This window comes from Octodon degus, unplaced genomic scaffold (genome assembly GCF_000260255.1).
Source record: "Octodon degus isolate 3935 unplaced genomic scaffold, OctDeg1.0 scaffold00114, whole genome shotgun sequence".
Lineage (NCBI taxonomy): Eukaryota > Metazoa > Chordata > Mammalia > Rodentia > Octodontidae > Octodon > Octodon degus.
This window is the reverse complement of record NW_004524690.1, coordinates 3,644,040-3,664,339: the sequence shown is the minus strand read 5'-3', so window position 1 is coordinate 3,664,339 and position 20,300 is coordinate 3,644,040. Positions and strand designations below refer to the sequence as shown.

General features: G+C 35.8%; 1 protein-coding gene across 3 annotated transcripts in view; it reads right to left on the bottom strand.

Moving 5' to 3' along the window:
- The window catches only part of Tenm3 (teneurin transmembrane protein 3), a 224,670-nt gene that overhangs the window by 50,517 nt on the left and 153,853 nt on the right, over positions 1-20,300 (bottom strand). For 2 of the 3 annotated variants that reach the window (XM_012516586.2, XM_023699614.1), the window contains exons 15-17: positions 14,873-15,140; positions 13,016-13,159; positions 7,731-7,980 (exon numbers count right to left, since the gene is read on the bottom strand). In XM_012516586.2, coding sequence (XP_012372040.1) covers positions 7,731-7,980; positions 13,016-13,159; positions 14,873-15,140 — 662 coding nt within the window. Of the gene's footprint in view, positions 1-7,018; positions 7,040-7,730; positions 7,981-13,015; positions 13,160-14,872; positions 15,141-20,300 lie in introns of all 3 variants that reach the window. The other variant, XM_023699615.1, reaches the window with a different exon arrangement.

Here is a 20,300-nt window from a genome sequence, read left to right as displayed (position 1 = left end):
CCCACAGGTATGGGGTTAAGTAATAAAATGAGATCATTCAAGTGTAGAAGGCAATCTCAGGAGGCTCTTTTCCTACTTTTAGTTTGAAACTGACCTATGCAACATATCTATGAAGTTGGTGAGGTACAGACAGAATTACAAAAAGTAGTGCCTCAGTTTTATAAATACAGGTAGTACAAATATAAGGCACACATGTCCTAGCCCTATAACACATGAAAAGACCGATACTGTCATGGAATGGACAGATTATAACAAATAGTTGGAATTAAAAGTTAACATCCTTAAAAAAACTCAAGTTTGAGGCTAGCTTGGGCAACTTAGTAATACTTGTCTCAAAAAATTAAAGGGGGGTGGTGGCAGTCAGGAGGTGTAGTTCAGTGTGAGGCCCTAGGTTTAGTTCTGCATATTGTAGAAAAAAAAAGCAATTTTGTACCACATACAAATATTTTCTTAAACAATCAATATTTAACGTTTTATTAAAGATGTCAACTGACATTGTCAGTCCTACAGAAAACCCACTACTATTATGGACTACTGGACTACATTGGATTATTTTGCTGAATTCATGCACCTACAATATTTAAATGGCAATGGAACACCCATCTCTGACAAAACTAAACAAAAAAAGGGGACACAAAGGAAGGACCATTTTGTATCTGTATATACAAAATAGTTAGGATACATATACAGCTACTTTCTCTTAATTCAAAGAGAAGAAAGATTTGTGCTAACAGTATTTGACAGGATACCATGTATGCCTCTCGTACTATGAATAACCACTAAGAAGATAACAATGTGCAATGCATTAATTATTGAAACTGTCCTATTAATCGGTTTTGAAACCGTCTCATTGCTGTTTCTCAATAAAATTAATTTAAAAAAGATGTCAACTGACAAGAATGCACATGTTTTGATTTTGCCTCTCATATTCTCTCTTCTTCCCTACCCTCGTTCCACAGTTGGACAGACACAAGAAGTTCTATTCTTGTTTTCTACATAAATATCTAAAATCTGAAGTCTAAGCCAGGTGTGGTGGCACATGCCTGTAATACCAGCACTTGGGAGGCTAAGGTAGGAGGATTTCAGTGACTTCAAGGCTAGTCTGGGCTACACAATGAGTTCAAGACCAGCCTGAACTACATATCAAGATCTCATCTCAACAAACAAACAAACAAACATGAAGTATAACCCAAACTCTACAGGAACATTTCAATTCTGATAGAATTTCAATTCTGACAGTAAAGTAGTAGTTTAGTCATTAATAATAAAATTAGGTTCTGACAAAACAACTGTCCATGCTTAATTTTCTTCCTTATAAGTGCTGAATATAGGTACTTCTTCATGCTCCTATAAGAGATTGTACACTTAAAACAACAGGCTGTAATTTTCACTGGTACTTCTCACATCGACGGAAGAGACAGCTGATTACATGGGGCAGTAATGGACAACAAAGCTTTTAGAACTTTCAATGATACAGCCTGTTGTGGCACTCGTGCCACAGCTTCGCCACCACTGACTAGAGACTGGAGCTCTAGTGAGCTCTATGCATATGACGTTGGCATACCAAGAAATTCAATAGTCAGACAAAGGTCTGACACATTCAGCTTTTAGGTCTCCTTTATAACCTTTGATATCTTTTAGCAGCAAGAGACAGATTAGCATTTGAAATACATGTAAACATGAAAAAAGTGATCTAAAGGACTCATAAAGAAATCCAAGTCATTATAGAATAAAAACATCTTTGCGCTACCAGGTCATGTGAGATGTAAATGCATCATGTACTCTTTTTCATATTGAGAAAGAAATCAGATTTTTGAGGTGGCAGCTCAAGCGGCAGTGACACACAGAATATGGGCCACAGAATATGAAACTTCTTGATGTAAAACTAACGGATATTTAAATCTTAAACTGTGCCTTTACTGGCACCCCCCCCCACTCTAGTGGGGTGGTAAGATGAGAATGTTCAGAGTGGTGCTTATATCTGCTTTTTGTCCTGTTCTGAGGCATCTCTCTCAAGACCACAGACATTTCTAAGTTAAGCAACATATGTCTATGACGTTTAAAATGTCTACAAAAAGAAGGCTCTCATTTTGTGCACAAGTCTATTGTTTAGAAGAACAAACATGGAGAACGTGTGATCCTAGAGGGAGAATTAGCCTCTGGAACTATTCCCCACAGAACGGGAGGAAATGAGACTGGCATAAATTCCCTGCAGTGCAACTAGCATGGAAATTAGAGTTGGGTCTTAAATTCTGGCCTCTGCGAAGTGAGAAGAAAGTTCAGTACTGCAGTATTAAAGGAAAAAAGTGAATTTGGAAATTTCTAGTTGATAGACTGGTGAAAGAGGAGCTCTGACTCCTAGGCGCAGTGTGAGTTGGATTCAAGGTCACTGACTTATAAGCACAGCTTCCTGACAGGGTGGGCTAGCAATTACTTTCCAACATCCTGAAAAGCACTGAGGAGGCTGGCGCGTTGATACAAGTGAGTGGGGAGTTTCTAGGTGACTAATATGTCTAGTGTGAAAATGTGTGGTTATGACTGAAAGTCTTCAGCTGGCAGCAGGAGCACTGGGATTTACAGAATGCATGGTCTGGGAATGTCTCTGTTCAGCAGCAGGAACACAAGAGACTGACACTCTGAGATTTTGCCGTTTCACAAGGGTTTGAAATAACATTACAATTTTGAATAATAGCAGCAAAAGCAAAGAAACTGGGATCAAGTTAAGAACCGTTTGCATATTACACATTGTTAACTCCTCTTAAATTGTCTACATCACCACAGTTATCAAGCCATTTTTTCCACCATTTTATTCAATTAGACACAGATCCAGTGGCAAGTGCAGGCTGGATATACTACTTTATTTTGTCATAATTCAGTGGTCTTAGACCAGAGAAATATTTGCAAGGAACAAGCCACAGAGTAGACATTAGTAGCACTTTGAACTTTCAGTTGGAAATTGTGCCACAGCCTTTGAGCACATCGGCATCAGAAAATGCCTAACAAATTATATTTGTGTATGAAAACCATACTCTGTACTACTTTGTCATATTTGTTTGTGGTAAGATTATTGCAAACAAGGCCTTGGAATACAGTATTTCTGTGCATGCTTCATTTTTCAACACTAAATCATAGAGGAATGCGTAGTCAAGTTTTTACCATTTAGTATTTTTAATTGATTCAAACTGAGAGACCTGTGATTGACACTTTCTTTGATCCTTTAATTGGTAATATAAAATATACAAAGCTGAATTTTAGCCCTAAATGCTTAAATGCTTTGGGAAGGAATTAATTTAAGGTTTTTATTTTAGAATTTGAAAGAATTGGAGCAAGGATGAGCTAAAATTTATCATCCATTAGGTGGGTTTATTAGCAAACTAATATTGTAAGCATCGGAGGGAGAAATGTGTAAAATATCAAAGAGAATAGAAGCTTTTTAGAAGCTTCTATTTAGAAGAAAAACTTAATATATTGATCAAGTAGTACTTATTTCTATTCATTAATGTATCCCTGAGGATTTTATTCTTATAATATCCTGGCAGTACTTGTTAATTTGGTAGAAGCATACTCCCCAAACTTTAAAACATGAAGATTGTGTCTATATATTTTTTCAATATTTAAAAAATTTTTCCCATTAGTCCAATTAATAGCACTGATTAAAGTATATGGAATAGAATAAAAGCATGAGAAACATTATTTTACTTTATTAACAATTGATAATACTACTCATTTTCATAAATTTAGACACTTTTTCAGTTTTTCTTTGTATTACTTATTCCTAATATTATGAGGCACAGTCTTATATTCAGTAAAAATATTATAGGTGGGCAAACAGAAGGAGTATCTGACAGTAATTTCAGTTTTTGAGCTAAATGAAGATGGTCCACTCATCTGAAATGCTGTATGTTCATTTGTTAGGACAATTTAGATTATCAAGCAAATGAAATCCCTATTTTTATTAATGGCATCACGATTTGTTTGGATATTTGAGCATAAAATCGTGTACAGCCTCTATATCTCCTTATTCCTAAGCATAGTGTAACCTCCTATTCTCTGCCTTCCATTGGTTGACCTCCTTCACTGTTAGCCTCTTATTTTATGCATCTAGAATCTGGCCTGGTACATCAGCATTCTAAGACATGTTCATATTATCCTGGATACGTAATACCAAATTAGTCTTCTTAAAAGGCCACTTCGATATGATCCTGTCAAGAACCTAAGCTGATCTCCCACTGTCTGTGTTATCCTATAGACTGAAGAGTGACTCCTTAGTGTACTCAAGGCCCTTGTCAGCTGGATCCACTTGCCAACCTGCCTTTCACTCAGGGCGATGTAATTCATATTCATTCATTCCCACCCAATTGTCCTCTCTTGCTTTTGTTTGGTTTAATCAGACTTTAGGCCGAGCTCAAATATTAGCCACTTCAGAAACACTCCTTACTATACTTCCCTGTCCAGAATCTTCCTCCATAGAACTACCTTTATGGTGTAAGCCATGTATGATTTAGACTCAAAGAATAATACTGATAACGTTAGTTTCTCATGTATTCTTTCCCTCAGACTGTGACTTTCTGAGAGCTCTATCTAATATTACTGTATGTCAAAGTGCCGGCACATGATAAGCAATCAGTTAACACAATCAGTTAACACTGATTAATTTGACACAGATGAATAGTAATATAAAATTCGAAGTTTATATTTTGCATGCACAGAACATAAAGGAAATGTAGAAGCCTCAAATTTGGTCAAGATGATATACAGAAAAGCAAAGTGATGGAGCATCATGAGAGAGGGATATTGAGTACCACTTCCAAGTTAGTATATAATGAGTTAGTACATAATGAGTTCATATTAAAAAGTACTGCGAGAGCTGGGGAGATAGCGCAGTGGTCTAAGCACCTGCCTGGCAAGCACAAGACTCTGAGTTTAATCCCTGGTACTGCATGCCAGTACAAGCCCTGTGTGCTGAGTTGGTCTCAAAACTGGATGTGGTGGTGCATGCCTGTAATACCAGTGCTGGGCAGGCTGACACAGGAAGACCATTGTGAGTCAGATCTGTGTAGCAAGACCCTGTACCAAATAAATAAACCTTTTAAAAAAAGTATTGCTAATAATAGCTCTAATGCAAGTATTTTCTAGAGAAAGAGTTTATAGCTCTAAGTAACTTGTAAAATGACTGAGATACATCTAGTTTCTTGCCTCTCAGAAAATCCTCCCACAGAAACCTCCTCATTGCAGCATAAAAACAAGGAGTGTGGTACAGTGGAAAGGATATTAATTTTTAGGGTGCTTCAAATCTCTGCTCCACATTTCTTAGCTGTAGGTCTTAGGGAAGACAAGTAACATCCTCATGCCTCCACCACTTAATTTGTAACTTAGAAAGATTGTAGTGTGGGGGCTGGTGAGATGGCTCAGTGGTCTAAAGCACCTACCAAGCTTAGCAAATCACAGGGACCACGGTTCAATCCCCCAGCACCACATGCCAGCCAGCCCCTCCCCCTGGTGGGCTGAGCTGGCCACGCGCGCACACACACACATACAAATAAATAAAATTAAAAAAAAAATAAATACTTTATCCCATCTAATAATAAACATTTAAAAAAAAAAGAAAGATTGTAGTGTGGATCTGCAGTAATATATATAAAATATCTGGCACTCACTGTGCCTGGCTCAGGACAGGTCAGCTTGCTTAAAAACTAATGACTCTGATCCTTTTTCTGTCATCTACTGCCTGCAGCATTTTCACATTGAGTTGGAGGAGTCACCTGTTTGTCTTTCCACTTTTCTCCAGAGCTATCATGAAAGCAAAGGCGGAAAAATGCTGATGTTCTGCAGTGGTTTCCAATATCAGAGCCTTGCACCCTCAGTGTTTTGGGGGAGATTTAGTGTTAATCTTACCATGTGACCGACCCATTAGCGAAAGTATGAGATCAATATGGGATCCACAGAAAGGTGAGGGGAGCATGCGTGGTCACTATGATATGCAGCAGCTTTCTGTAGGCCTTTGTTTTTATTTGCTAGTCATCAATCTTTATAGAACAGTTTAAAAGGGTTATGTTGATTTACTGATCTAGAGTAGCTCACATAAAATATCTCTAATTTTTAAATCTGAAATCACAGTCTTAGATATTTTAATGATCATACCAGGTCTAACACGTCCAAACTGCCCTGCTTTTCACTAGTTTTACTTTGAAATACTGCTTACATTTTTTTTTTTTTTGCTGTCTTGAAGAAAGGTTTTCAGTGAAAAGTATCTATAAGTCTTTACTGTACCTTCTCCAGCAAGTGTACACAGCAAGTAAAATATTAAAAATTCTAGAGCTGATAGATTTGCCTGAATTATGTTCATCTTCCACTTTGAAGAAGGTCATCCGCTTCACAGAAGCAGTGTCGATCACTGAGAGCTACTCACTCTTCCAGCTTAGGAAAATGGCTACTACAGGCCAAGGCGACTGGCACAGCAAGCCATGAAGCCACTGAAGTTTTAGAACTCCACGTGCGCATGGATCCCTTCCAGGCCTAACGAAAGGCTCTGACAAAAGGTTTACATGATCATATCTTTTTTTAAAAAAAACTATTTAAAAAGTAAAATTGTTTTAGATTCTTTTTCTTAAACAAAGTCTCACAAAATGAATAAATTTGGGGACTGAGAAACATGATCTGCCATGCATAATGGTCAAATTAAAAAGACTTCCTCAAACTTTTCTACTCCAACTTTGTTATTTTTTAATATAATTCAGATTACATAGGACAGTGATTGAAGCTCACAGTAGTCATTACAGTATCTCTTTGTAACAATTCATCTTATGAACCAACCAAAATTTTTCAAATTATATCGCATAATATACTTTACAATATATTGTAAAATAACAGCTCAATTAAACACATTTAATCTTTAGATATTCTGTGATACTGAGTTTCCTCTCTCATGATGATGTTATTAGAGAACAAGTTCAAAGTCACACTGAAATGTAAAAAGTGCATTTGAAAATACGTAATAACCTTTAAGCAAGATGCTTACCTATGTCTAAAATCTTTATTTCTTGGTGGAAGCAGATAAAAAAAGGTGAAAAAAAGCACAATTAGAAAAGGCTTCTAAAATATGAAGTACATATTGAGATTATAAATTAGTAAAATGGAAAATTGTCAATTTATGGAGAAATAACAATGGAAATGAATCTTGTAGGCCAAAGCTTATCAAATAACTCACAGAATAGGTTGATTTAATAATTGCATTTAAGCAAAGCAAGACAACAACATATTACTTTTATTATTGGCATTGTAGCTTATGGGTCAACTTGAAGATTCAACATATTAATAAACAGTTGTAAGCTTTATTCATTATTAGTCTCTTGATATCAGAAGAAAATATTTTATGCCTTAATTTCAACCACAGTGAAATAAAAGAATACTGATACTACAAGACTATTCTGAAGAAAATCAAAATTATCTCAAAATTATAGTCATTTCCCATTAAGCAGAGAAAATTCATTGGAAGCAATAAAGTATTTTACACTTTTATACATACATATGTGTGTGTGTGTGTGTGTGTGTGTGTGTGTGTGTGATCTTGCTTTCTTTAACCAAGAACTGACTTTTTCCCCCATCAGGGAGAGTTTTAAACATTGAAATGGCAGGTTTATAAATAATTTAGTATATCACATTCAACTTTTCTTTAAAAAAAAAAGGCATGTTTGGCTTTTATTAAAATCCTAAGTTAAGAAAAGACATACCTTAGTTCTAAAACACTCGTTACATTTCCAGAAGGAAATATCCGGCGAACATAGTTGAAATCCCCTACATACAGGCTGCCATCTATCCCACACGCTAATGCAACCGGAGCCAAGAGTTTATTCCCATCGGCTTGACCATTGCAACTTGGGCAGGAGATGCTGCGTCTCCGCCCATTGCCCATGATGCTACTGACAACTGGAGGCTGCTGGGAGATAAACTGATTTTCCCCATTTCCCTTGTAGAGTATACCTGGAAGAAAAAAAATAGGTATTTTCCTTATGATAAAAAGTATAAAGATGAAAAGTAAAAAGGTTCACTACACATCCAACTAAGGCTCAGTGCCTTTTAGATTTAGATGGGAACCCTTTCATTTAAAATTCTATTAAGTTCCTAGAATATAACAAGTGATGCCTGTGGTAAATTTAAAGAATGGTTTTAAAGGAAAGGAAGAAAGGACGAACAAAAAATGAAACCCAAATTCTTAACATCAGTGATTTTCTCTTTTTTCCCCAATTTTTAAAAAATGTTATTTTAAAGAGTAAAAACAAATAGCAGAAACAAAGACAAAAACAGACTACCAAAAGAAAGTACAAATGGTACAGAGTTTCAAAACAAGAATAAAAATTTAACAATGGTTGTTATATTGCATATTTTTGTTGTCAAATCTATTGTCCAGATTAATAGATATAGATATGCAACACTGGTCAAATAATTAAACAATGCTTTCAATAAACTTTCATTCTTTTTTTCTTGTCCTTTTTTGCCTTATATATTTTTAAAAATTTATTTTAAACAGAATACTAATTGATAAGACATTAGAAATGGTACATATTTAGAAGAATAAAATGAGAAGTAAAACATCCACAGTTCTCAGTCCTGGACACACAACTGAATTGCTTAAGGAGTTGTGAAGAAATACTAATGCCTGGTTCTCACCCTATGAGATTATTTATTTGGTATGGGTGCAGCTTCAGCTCTGACATTTAAAAAAACTTTCCAGACAATCTTAATATGCTTAAGTTTGAGAACCACACTCTGCCTAATACTCTCAAGAAGATACAGAATTTTCCTTATTAATCAATGTTGAAAGTATTGAATATTTACCTAATTGAAAAAGGACCCTAGGAATAAGAATTTCTTTCTTTTAAAGTTAATTTTGTTAAAAAAAAGTTAAAATGATTTATGAAAAACCAAGTTAAAATATTTATAAAGCTTCTGAAATCACAAACTATACCAGAGGCTCCTTCGGGGAGTGAGTTTTGCTGTGTATTGAACCCAGACTTTGTATATTCTAAGCATCTGTTCTACCACTGAGCTACAACCTCAACCACTGGAGCCTACTGGAATGCTACTATATTGTTAAAGAATACTGCTGCTTACACTCCCATCTGAAATTACATATATATATATATATACACATATATATGCATATATATTAATTTAAAATGTCAAACATAACAAAGCTATCACAAAAGGCCAATTTATTATTATTATTATTATTTTTTTGGCAGAACTGGGAATTGAACTCAGGCCCTTGTGTTTGCCAGGCAAGTGCTTATTCTACTGAGCCATCTCCCTGGCCCCCAGTTCTTATTTAAAGTGAATTCTGCTTCAAGGCATGAAAGTACCAATAATTTTATAAAGAAAAATGGAAGCCTGCTCATTTGTAGTCTTCAATGAAAATCTGTGATCAAATGCCAGAGAATTATTAAAGATTTTCATAGTTAAGAACTAGATTTGAGTTGAGACTAGGCTAGGTTTTTCATTTTAGTACTAGTATAAGTAGATCACTGGCTTCATTTTGGTCTTATATACCCTGGATGGTGAGCTGCTACTGTTAAATGCATATTTTATGACACTTCTCAATGTGTTATTATCTATATGAACTACCACCTGCTGAGCTACATATATATTTGACTTTAGAGCTACATATATTATATTTATTGGATATTCTACTTTCCCAAGCAATTCTTATGGCTAATGTCTATGCTTTTATAGCAGATATACTGTTAAAAGAATAATCCAATGAAAGTATAAATAGAAAACTTTAAAAAGTAGTTTTTCCTCTACTTTGGGACAATTTTAAAGTAAAGAAGTAATTAGAATAATTTTGTTCATTTACAGCTCAGAACATTTCGGTACATCCTATGATTACTTTTTTCATGTTCTGCTATTCAGGTGAGGTAATAATCAGCAAATTTACATAAAGAAATCAGGAAAAATAAAACAGGTTTATTCAAAATTAAGGAAAAATAGTTTAAAGAAGGCTGGATCATAAAAAGTGATGAAATGCCTTTTCCTTAAATATTCAAAGAATAAATTAATGATACCTAAGATTCTTCTTTCTGTGATTATGTTATTTGATAATTATGGAAAGCTAATTTACTATAAAAGCCAGTTTTGCAATTTTCATCAGAAGAATCCTACAAGTCATCCTACTATTCTGCTGCATCTGATTTATTCAGTCATTACTTTGAAAGATTGGCCCTTCATGATTCTCTATTATGACAGAACAGAAAGATGAACATGAGAATATTTATTTCCATGTTTCAGGGTACCTGCACAAACACCTGTCACTGTCTACATTTTTTGCCTTCCCTGCTTCTGTAATATATTTCTATAGTTCATCCACCTTGTCATGATTACAAATAATTTGTTTATTCAATTAGACACATGTCACTTTGGAAAGTCACTACTTGGCAAACTGTTCTTGGATAAAATTCAAAGTCACAGTCAGTTCATTCTGTGACTTAGGTTATTTAACATTTAAAAGTAACATATGCTTTATAAATTCTAACTTTTTTGTAGCACTGGGGATTAAGCCCAGGGCCTTTGCATTGAGCTACATTCTAAGCTTTCTTATTTTTTATTTTGAGATAGGGTCCTAGTCACTTAGCTACCTAAGTTCAGTTTGAACTTGTGATCCTCCTGCTTTAGCATGCCAGAATGTTGGGATTATAGGCATGTACCATCAAACCCTGCATTTATAACATGCTTAAAAGTTTTTTAAATCATTCATTCATTCATTTGGTACAGAGTCTTGCTATACAGCTCGGATTCTTAGTGATCTTCCTGTCTCAGCCTCCCAAGAGCTGAGATTACAAGTGGGCTTGGGGGTCATATTTTGTAAGTAATATATCCTCTTCATTTGTGATGCCTGAACATATTTATTCAGAGCATACTTATAATTGAAATCTACTTATCACACTATCAAGTCTGCTATAAGTAATATTTTGATTCTTGTTTTTTTTTCTCAGCTTACTTACTTATATTTTCACTCCTTGAGTACAATTTTTTCAAATATAGCTCAAAAATTGAAAAACATATCTAAAATATTTAGATATTCAGAATAGATTAAGGATCTAAGAATTGAAAATCTAATAGAAATAGATGACAACAGGCCTAGATACAGAATATGTAGAAGTCTCCTTGTCCATCTAATGAGATACTAAGTATTCTAATAGCAGTGAGTTCCAGGGGTACATATTTTCCTAAAGCTCTTCACTTATAGTCTTCCTACTAGTTTATAGCTAAGTGGTCATGAATATTATCTTGTATTTTCATTATGAGTAAAATGCATCCTGAAAGGGTTCTGGTTTTATTTGTGAAGGACTTCTGAAGGAACATGGAACTATGTGCAAGTTGTGTGAAATAATTTTAAATAATTTAATCGAGTAGCTACTAACATGGTTAGAACATGCATCTGCATTTTGAAAGACCATGATTAATTCTTGTGTTACTCACATGACAGACTGAAACTACCTCTGCTTGGAGAGGTCACTGATGATTCAAGAGAAGCTCAGAGACAACACCCGGAGCACTCTCGTTGGCTGGCAGGCCTACTTTACTAGTACGCGCTGCATCTGGCACTAGTCATGTGCTCTGCTCCCAATCTTTGGGTGTGCACATGGAATTACACCCAGGATGCAACTGAAAGGAGATCAAAACTTTATACTGCTATTAAACACTGAAGGTGTCGGGATGTTTCTAAGTCTTCCTTACTACTTATTTGCTCAGTACTGTTTACTGTCTCCCAGGGGTAAAAGGTACCAGAATTTTCACACATTGGCTTGCAAACTACTTTAAATTGGATATATGTGAAAAAATTAAAATGTGTCCTCTCCAATACTTACAAAAAGTTTTTTAAAAAATGAATTAACATTGATGCAATATTAATATGGAAAATGTTCATTAATTGTAAATGTTCAGTTGTATCAAAGGCAGACTATTTGCCAGTGCTATGAAATTTCCTCCTCTGTCTACTTGTAAAAAAGAGTATAGAGTTGTTAGTTTATGGTTTAGGACAGTGGATTAAAATAGGTTATCTCAAATTTTTGCTTTTCTAATGAAACATCTTCAAATTATCTGATATACAGACAACAATGTGGGCAAAATATCACAAAGCAAACCAACACAATTTGTTTAATATGAACACAATTCCTTATAAGATGAAGGGGATCATATTTTGCTAGCAATGTATCTTTTAGTTTGTGATGTCTGAACACATTTATTCAGAGCACATCACTTATCACACTATCAGGTCTGCTACAAGTAATATTTTTGATTCTTGCTTTTTTCTCAGATTATTCATTTATATTTTCCGTGCTTGAGTAGATTTTTTTCAAATATAGCTCAGAAACTGAAAAAAATATATAGGTATTCAGAATAGACTAATCATCTAAGAATTAAACATCTATTAGAAATATTCTGGTAAAGTCACACAGGTTTTTTTAAAAAAATTATTTCATTGAGACAGAGCCTTGCCATGTAGTTCAAGCTGATCTTGCTCTCACTACCTAGCCGAGGCTGACCTTGAACTTGCAGCAGCTCTCCTGCCTCGGCCTCCCAAGTGCTGTGATTACAGGCATGTGACAACATGGCTGGCTAAAGTACATGAATTTTAAATTTTCTCTTTACGTTGGAAAAATCTCTCTGCTTCCATTTTTGGTAAACCTTCCCACAGAGCTTTGGCTATACTCAATGAATCATGCCGAATAAGACACTTGTGGGTGAGTCTGTAGAATTCTCCCCACAGGAACCTTTCCTGTAGTACCAGTCACTTACACTCATATGGTAACTCACTGTGGTGACTAACCCATGAACATTTTGAAGTCCAGTGAAAGAATATTATGCAGTTTCCACTTTCTACTTTATTGCAACCTTTACAAATGTCTCATTGAGTTCCTACCCAGAATAATTCTATGGCACACACAGGATAAAATGTTTCAACAATCTAATCGGGGTGAGGGTGGGCAGCAGTAGCCCTCCATGAACACGATCTTACCATTCTGAACGTCCAGTACGTGATGTTTATCTAAGGTCCAACCGCCCATGTTGGAAGCGTCTAATTCATAGCCTTGCAAAATGGCAGTCCTCTTCTCCCACAGAGTCAGGTCCAGGCACGACTCATATTCATATCCAACTGACACTGGAATCGAAACACATCACAGTTCATCCCTTCAAGTACAGGTGGAGATTTATTTTATTACTTTTTTATTTTTGTATTTTTTAGGGAAGGGTCTACAGGGTGTTCAGGGTCTCACTATTAGATTGGATTCATAGTGATCCACCTGTTTACAGCCTCCCAAGTGCTGGGATTACAGGCACGTGCCACCATGCCCAGAGTCAACTGCTGTCTCAGTGTGCCCCTGGGGCAGGGCCAGCACAGCAGGCCCAGGAATCGAACCCCCGGCCCCTGGACCTGCTTGCAGGTGCTTTAATCCGCTGAACTATTTGGCCAGCCCTATTTTATTAGTTTTTAAAAAGGCTCCTTTCAGAACACAATCGTGTTCTGACGTCATATTTCTACTCATTTATGAGCAGTTTATTTTTATATTTACTAAATAATGACCTCCGACTGTTATTTTCTATAGGTTTAATAGAAATGAATCTTGCCCCTCCACCATACCAATTCCTCACAAGGGTTTCATAGCACAAAATGAAATTTACATTGGATAAGTGATAAAGTAACTAGGTCAGGTGAGTTAGCCCTTAATGGTGATTGCATGATAACAAATAAAAAATGTTTTCTATCTGAATAATTAAAGCTGTTTAGTTTCTGAGAGCATTCAACTACGGAAATGTTTTTGATGATAAGGTTCAATAAAACACAAAAGGATTATAACTGTATTTATATATCAGGAATAAACTAATAGTAAATTAATAATTCATAATTGAAAAATGTCAGTGTTCATAATCAAATGTAAATTTTAAAAATTTGCAAAAAAGTGGAGGGAAAAGTAGCAACTATTAGAATAAATTCAAGTCCAAATTACATTTTAATTACAGACTAAAACACCTATTTTAAGTAAAAACTAAGAACAAAACTTTTTCTTTTAGTATTTGAGGTTTTGAGTTGAGTTTTAAGTTCCATATCTACATGTCAAACTTTGATAGCACTCTTGAGTGATTTAATGATACAAGTGGTTTGATGGCTTAAAATTGTCCTTCCACTAAATTGACTGTCCCTTTTAGTCAAAAGAGCAGAAATAATTCCCCCACAGAAATTTTGTGTGATTTCTGTGAATCATCATCAGTGGACAATACCTGAGTGTCAGATACAAAAAAAATATGGATAATAAAAGAGAAGTAAAGCTATAAAGAAAAGAAGAAAATAAAAGCTCAAGAGATACAATAAGAAAATTTGTATGAAAACAAGTCAAAAAAGGACATGACAACCTGAAATGTCATTCAGAGCATTCTTTGAACAAACAATTTCTGCCAGAAAACAGACTCCCTTTTCCTTCTCATCAGAAGGAGGATGTCCCTTTTCTCATGGTAGATCTAAGCCAGCCAGCTTGCCTAGCATGACCTTACTGCCACCTTTTGTTTCTCCACTGACTTTCCGCATGTTACAATTAATTTTATGATAGTTCTGACTTTCATTTGTGTGTGTGTGTGTGTGTGTGTGTGTGTGTATGTGTGTGTGTATGTGTGTGTGTCTTTTTGAGATAGGGTATCATTATGCAGTTCAGGCTGGCCTTGAACTCACTTTGTAGCTCAGGCTGAGCTCGAACTCATAATGATCCCCCTGCTTCAGCCTCTAAGCGCTGGGATTACACACATGCACCACCACATCTGGCTTATAGTTCTGACTTTCAGACAATTTTTTCAGTGCAGAGAAGATTCATATGGAACTTACCAACAGCTTCAGACAGACCATAGACCTTTTGGTTATAGGCATCTGTTTTATCCCATATAAAAGTATAGGCCAAGTTTGGAGAGGCAGGAAACCACTTTTGGAAGAGTCTCCCGACAACAGCCACCATCAGATGTACCTTCATTAGATTAAATGGTATGACAGACTGGGTCATGGTGATTTTAAGCACTGACTTATACCCTGCAGCTCTGGAACTCAAGTAGGAAAGTTTTAAATCCGTTCCTGGAATTGTGGTTTCTTCATGGAGTACCTGAGTTTGAACAAAGCAGAGGTGTCTACCTGTGGTTATGCATATCTATCACAGAAGATATATTTAAAAGAAACCAGTAGAAGGCAAAATAAGAAAACAAAGAATCATCATTCATAAATGCACATTTGAGCTGCTACCTTTATTTTCATTTTTTGGGAATAGTTCTGGGCTCTTATCTTAGCCAACAATTAAAAATACCCCTGCCTCAGAGTCTCCTTCTAAAGGCCTCTTGTTTATATTCTGAGATAATCATATTTGTGGTGCTACTCTTCACCAGGAAGCCCTGTGACTGCTCTGTCAGGCTGACATGTCCTGGCTTGTTAGTTTGTTAGTCAGAGCAGATTCTTGCTAACTCATCTTTCACCCCAGTCACCACGGAGAGTTCGATCGGACTTGTATAAGCTAGCGAGTTGAGCTCTACACAAGGGGCTCAAATAGGGCCCTTTGGGCAAAGAAGTGGCCTGCACAAGCTTCTTCATTTGGGGATGAACTACCTATGGCATCTCAGCCTACACGTAGGTAACTGTACACAAAGACAGGAATAGCAACAAAAAAGACCAATTCATTTTGGGTTAAACTGGAACAAATTCCATATTTATATTCAATGATACTGTAACAGCAGCACACTCTTGTTCTTAAATTATAAGTTATAATGCTGAACAGCTTTTTGATATCATGGTAAATGAGCTAAAATTTTAGAGGTGCATATAATTTTTCCCAGAGAGCAACTAATATATAATTGAGTACAAAGAGAAGACATTTAATACATACTTTCTGAGTGGGAACTGGACTGTAAAAAGTAAGCATGATGGTATAAGGACTATTTCCTTCAGGAATTTAAAAAAAAATCATAGCCTTAAATCCACAGTTGCTGGACATGGTGGTGCATGCCTGCAATCCCAGCACTTGGGAAAGGAGGCAGAATTATTGCAGATCAAGCCCACTCTGGGCATCTTAGCGATTTGGGGAGACCTTGTCACAAAGTAAACAATCAAAAAAGGGTTGGGGATGTGGCTCAGTGTGACACGACCCTTGGTCCAAGCCTCAGCACCACTAAAACAATAAGAAACAAACCTCCTCCAGCTTACCCATCAATGTGCTGACTTGACAAATGCCAAAGGACATACATAAAACATGTGCCACAACATTACTGAATCATTTTGAAAAATACATGTGTAATATATAAAATTTGAAAAAAATTGTCTCAAGAGCTTAGATTCTCTCTACCAATGCTCAGTTTTTCATACGCTTATTACACACATTATAAAGTGCAAGGTTACCTATGTATATGCTCAAGACCTGTGTCAGAAACCCATTTTCTTTTTTTAAACTGATACTTCAAATTTATTTTTTCCATAATTTTATTGATAAATAGCGATGAGACAGTTTCAAATCAAATTGGTAGGACAGTTTCAACAATTAACACATTGAATACATTCTTCCTAGTAGTTAATTGCTGTATAAGATGTAGACATGATATCCTATCTACAAACACCATCAGAACAAATCACTCTATTCATTAAGAGAATGTAACTATATATCTATCCCAACCACCTTGAATACACAGATACAAAATGGACATTCATCTGTATACCCTTTTTTTGTTAAGTTCCGTTATTTGAATATTATAGGTGTGTTAACTCAGCAAAATAATCCAAGAGAGTTCATTAGCCCATAGTAGTATTGGGTCTTAAGCTTCACTGGCAATGTCAGAAATTGTTGACCTGAGTCTCCTATAGCTCAACATAACAGCATGGCTTTACTTCTTATATTTCGTTTTTATACTTTTCTGCTGGGTGGTTAAGACCAAGTAAAGCAGGACCTATGCAACAAGAGTTGTAGCTTTTGGGTCTGATAAGGTCAGTGAAATCCCCTCAGGATTTATCTTGAGATCCTGTACCTCAGATTGTTTGTCAGTTTCAGCCATGTTGGATGAGTCACAGCCATTGCTTGGCCAATGTGCTTTCTGTGAAAGCCTGAAAGAATGTTTTCTCTCCATGTGACTCTCCTTAGGCATACTCTACATTGTCGATCACTTTCCTCTTTGGCCCCATAATCTCCTTGATCAGAAAATTTGGAACACGACTGAGTTATATGACATTACAGTACAAGTTCTCATATGTCCTGAGTCTTAATTGACCTTGGAAGGCTGGGGCCAAAATGTTGGCTCAGAAACCCATTTTCTTTATGAAGAATTAAATAGCACCCTTGAAGTTCTTTTCAACTACCCCATCAACAGTCATTATGCAGACATAATTGACTGCCTTTTTGAATTATTCAGTGTTTAATAGTAATTCTCTTCCAAAATTTCTAACATAGAACAGTTAGAAAGGATGTATACATATTTACTGTCTCCAATTTTAATGTCCTAGGTGAAACCCCTGGTTCTAAGAGTAAAACCCTCATTTCCATATAAACAAAGACACAGGTGGTCTAAACAAACCTCCTTTCGGGCACACCAGGCAGTACTGGCGCGAAGAGACCTGATGAAATACTGCAGGTTAGAAAGGCATTGCTCTCACAGGTACACCGATTTTTATTATAGCTCAGCTTTTCATTATCAAACATATGGCAGAACTCAGTCACAGAACTGTCTTAAGCAAAATAGTTTATAAACATACAGAAACTTTTAGATCTTCAATAACCCAGGAGAGAATCTTTCATCAATATGTATTTCCCATGACCTGCTAGGAATTGCTTCTCTGTTTCAAAGTATCATATGGTATTCCTAATTTTAATAACTGATTATTGCCTCTGTCACCATTAACCTACTTCCATGGAACAAATATCTGTAATTTAGTTCATTAAAGCATGGGTTTCTGCTACATAATTTAACTTTACCATTTTATAATACAGTATCAGGAAAAATAAACTATACCCAAATTAAAAATAAACCAGTAAGCCTACTTTGCCCACCTGCCTCATTTGTAAGACCCATTCTTGACCCTGTTAAACATTCAATTAGAAACTATATTCTGCCAATTCCAACTTCCAAATCTCTGTCTACACTGTTCCTCCTTTTCTATTTCTACTACTCTTGAGATTGTTAGGCTCTCTCTACCTATCTTTAGGACTTACATCCATTCATCAGAGTACCATGTCCTGCCTCTTTGCCCTTTTGTGCTCTACAATTAAATTGTTCTCCTGTTTTTCTACAGCAGGATTTGTTTTCAGCACCACACTGCTGTCCACAAATTTTATGTAATCCAGTTAATTTTATGCTTTCTTCCCTTTTCTTCTGCCTAATCACTCTTTAAAGTCGGCCTCACTAGTGATGCTTCTTTTGGTTTACTTAGCATTCAATGTCTGTCTTGCACTTCCCTAGTTGTTCACTCAAATCTTTATCACATGTACAATGGCAAATTCTTGTTTTATTCTGTACATCATAGTGGAGTATCTGGTACATAATAGGCTCTCAGTACATTTTCACTAAGTGTTTGACTGCTGTATGAATGCACGGAGACAACAGCCATGCATTTATGGACTTGTTAAAAATGTATTTGGTACAGGGTCTCACTATGCAGCTCAGAATTGTAGTGATCCTCCTCCTGTTTCCAGCCTCCCCAGCTCTGGGCTTACAGGTGTGTGCCACCATGCCCAGACTCTTGTTATTGACGGTCTGAAATCCATTTCACTGTGCTCATTTGCTATAAGTCTGCTCATTTGCTATAACACTGATTCCAGTTTTAGTGCATTTCCAGACTAAGATGTTTAGGGTTTCTGCAAGATGGACCTGGCCAAGAGGAATTAGACAGAATAAATGAACTTCCTAAACTTGACCTCATTATCTGATCACTGAATGTCACTTTTGCACGATTTTCCCCCAACCTTTTCTGTTTTTCTGTACTGTCTGTTCTTGGCTTGTCTCTGTCTACCCTGTCCATGGGTGATCTCATTCCATGCTGTAAGGACAGTTATGTGCCAATGACTACCAAATTTATATCTGTACTTTCAACCTGTGCCTTGGACTTTTCTATCAGTGTTTTTGAAACAATGTCACTTTATCCAAAAGATGTTCTCGGGTTAAACTATAAAATCATACCTTTCTGCAGTATATCCTGTGTTAGTATTTTTGGATAAGTCTTAGCAGAATATGACCTATATCGTTTGTTTAGTATCTCTTGAGGCTCATTAGCTGGCAAGCTCACTGAGAGCAGGTACTTTGCCTGAGTGCTTTCACAGCCTGGTACAGAACAGGTGCTCAGTCAGTATTTGAAGAGTGAATGCAACAATGCTGCACATGCTGTTGTAATGTAAAGACCACATACTTTTACTTAGGTATTCTAAATAAAGATGATTATTATGGTACTTAATGGTCTGTCTTTAAGATCTAATGTTATTTCTAACTAGAAACAAAAGAAAAAACCTCTCAGCTATTTAATAGATAAAATGAATAGTTAAGGTATAGCTATTTCCTTAAAAGTTGCTCTTTTTTTTCTTTGTGAATAGGGCTTTCTGAGCTATACATTAGTAGAGCTTATGACAGCATATCAAATATTTTAGGTAATAATATCTTGAGCAAATTAATGAACATTTTTGTCAAAATTATCTTTTATAAAACTAAAATTTTTATTTTAAAAAGAATAATGAAAATGATAAAGAACTTTAAAACAAAATGATAGGGAATTAGTAATGGTTATTGTATTGCATACTGTTATCAAAGGAGTTGCTCAGACCACAAGATGTAGGCAATGTAAGGGTGATCAAACAGGGGAGGCACAAACTTCCTTGCAATGAACTAACAGCCATTAGTAGTACCATTATCTTAGCTATTTTATATATTCCTTCATTTTCTCCTTTTTTTTCTTCTATTCTTCCTATTTTTCTCATCGCAGTTGTTCTTTCCTTTTGAGCAGCTTCTTTCCCTTTTTCAGTATCTATTGTGCCTTTTTGATCTTATTTACTCTTTCAGTTTCTTACACGAAGGAGACAATATAATGTTTACACATGCGAGTCTGATTTACTTCACTTACAAGTATGGTCTCTAGTTGTATCCATTTACTTATAAAAGCCTCAAGTTCGTCTTTCTTTTTACAAAACAGTTTTTCCTTATAATAATACCTAAACACTAAGTTGTTGGCAGTAATGATCATCTGAATAGCACAAGGTGGAATAGCACTTGGCACCATGTTAGGCCGTCAGGTGTACAGGAGCACCAAC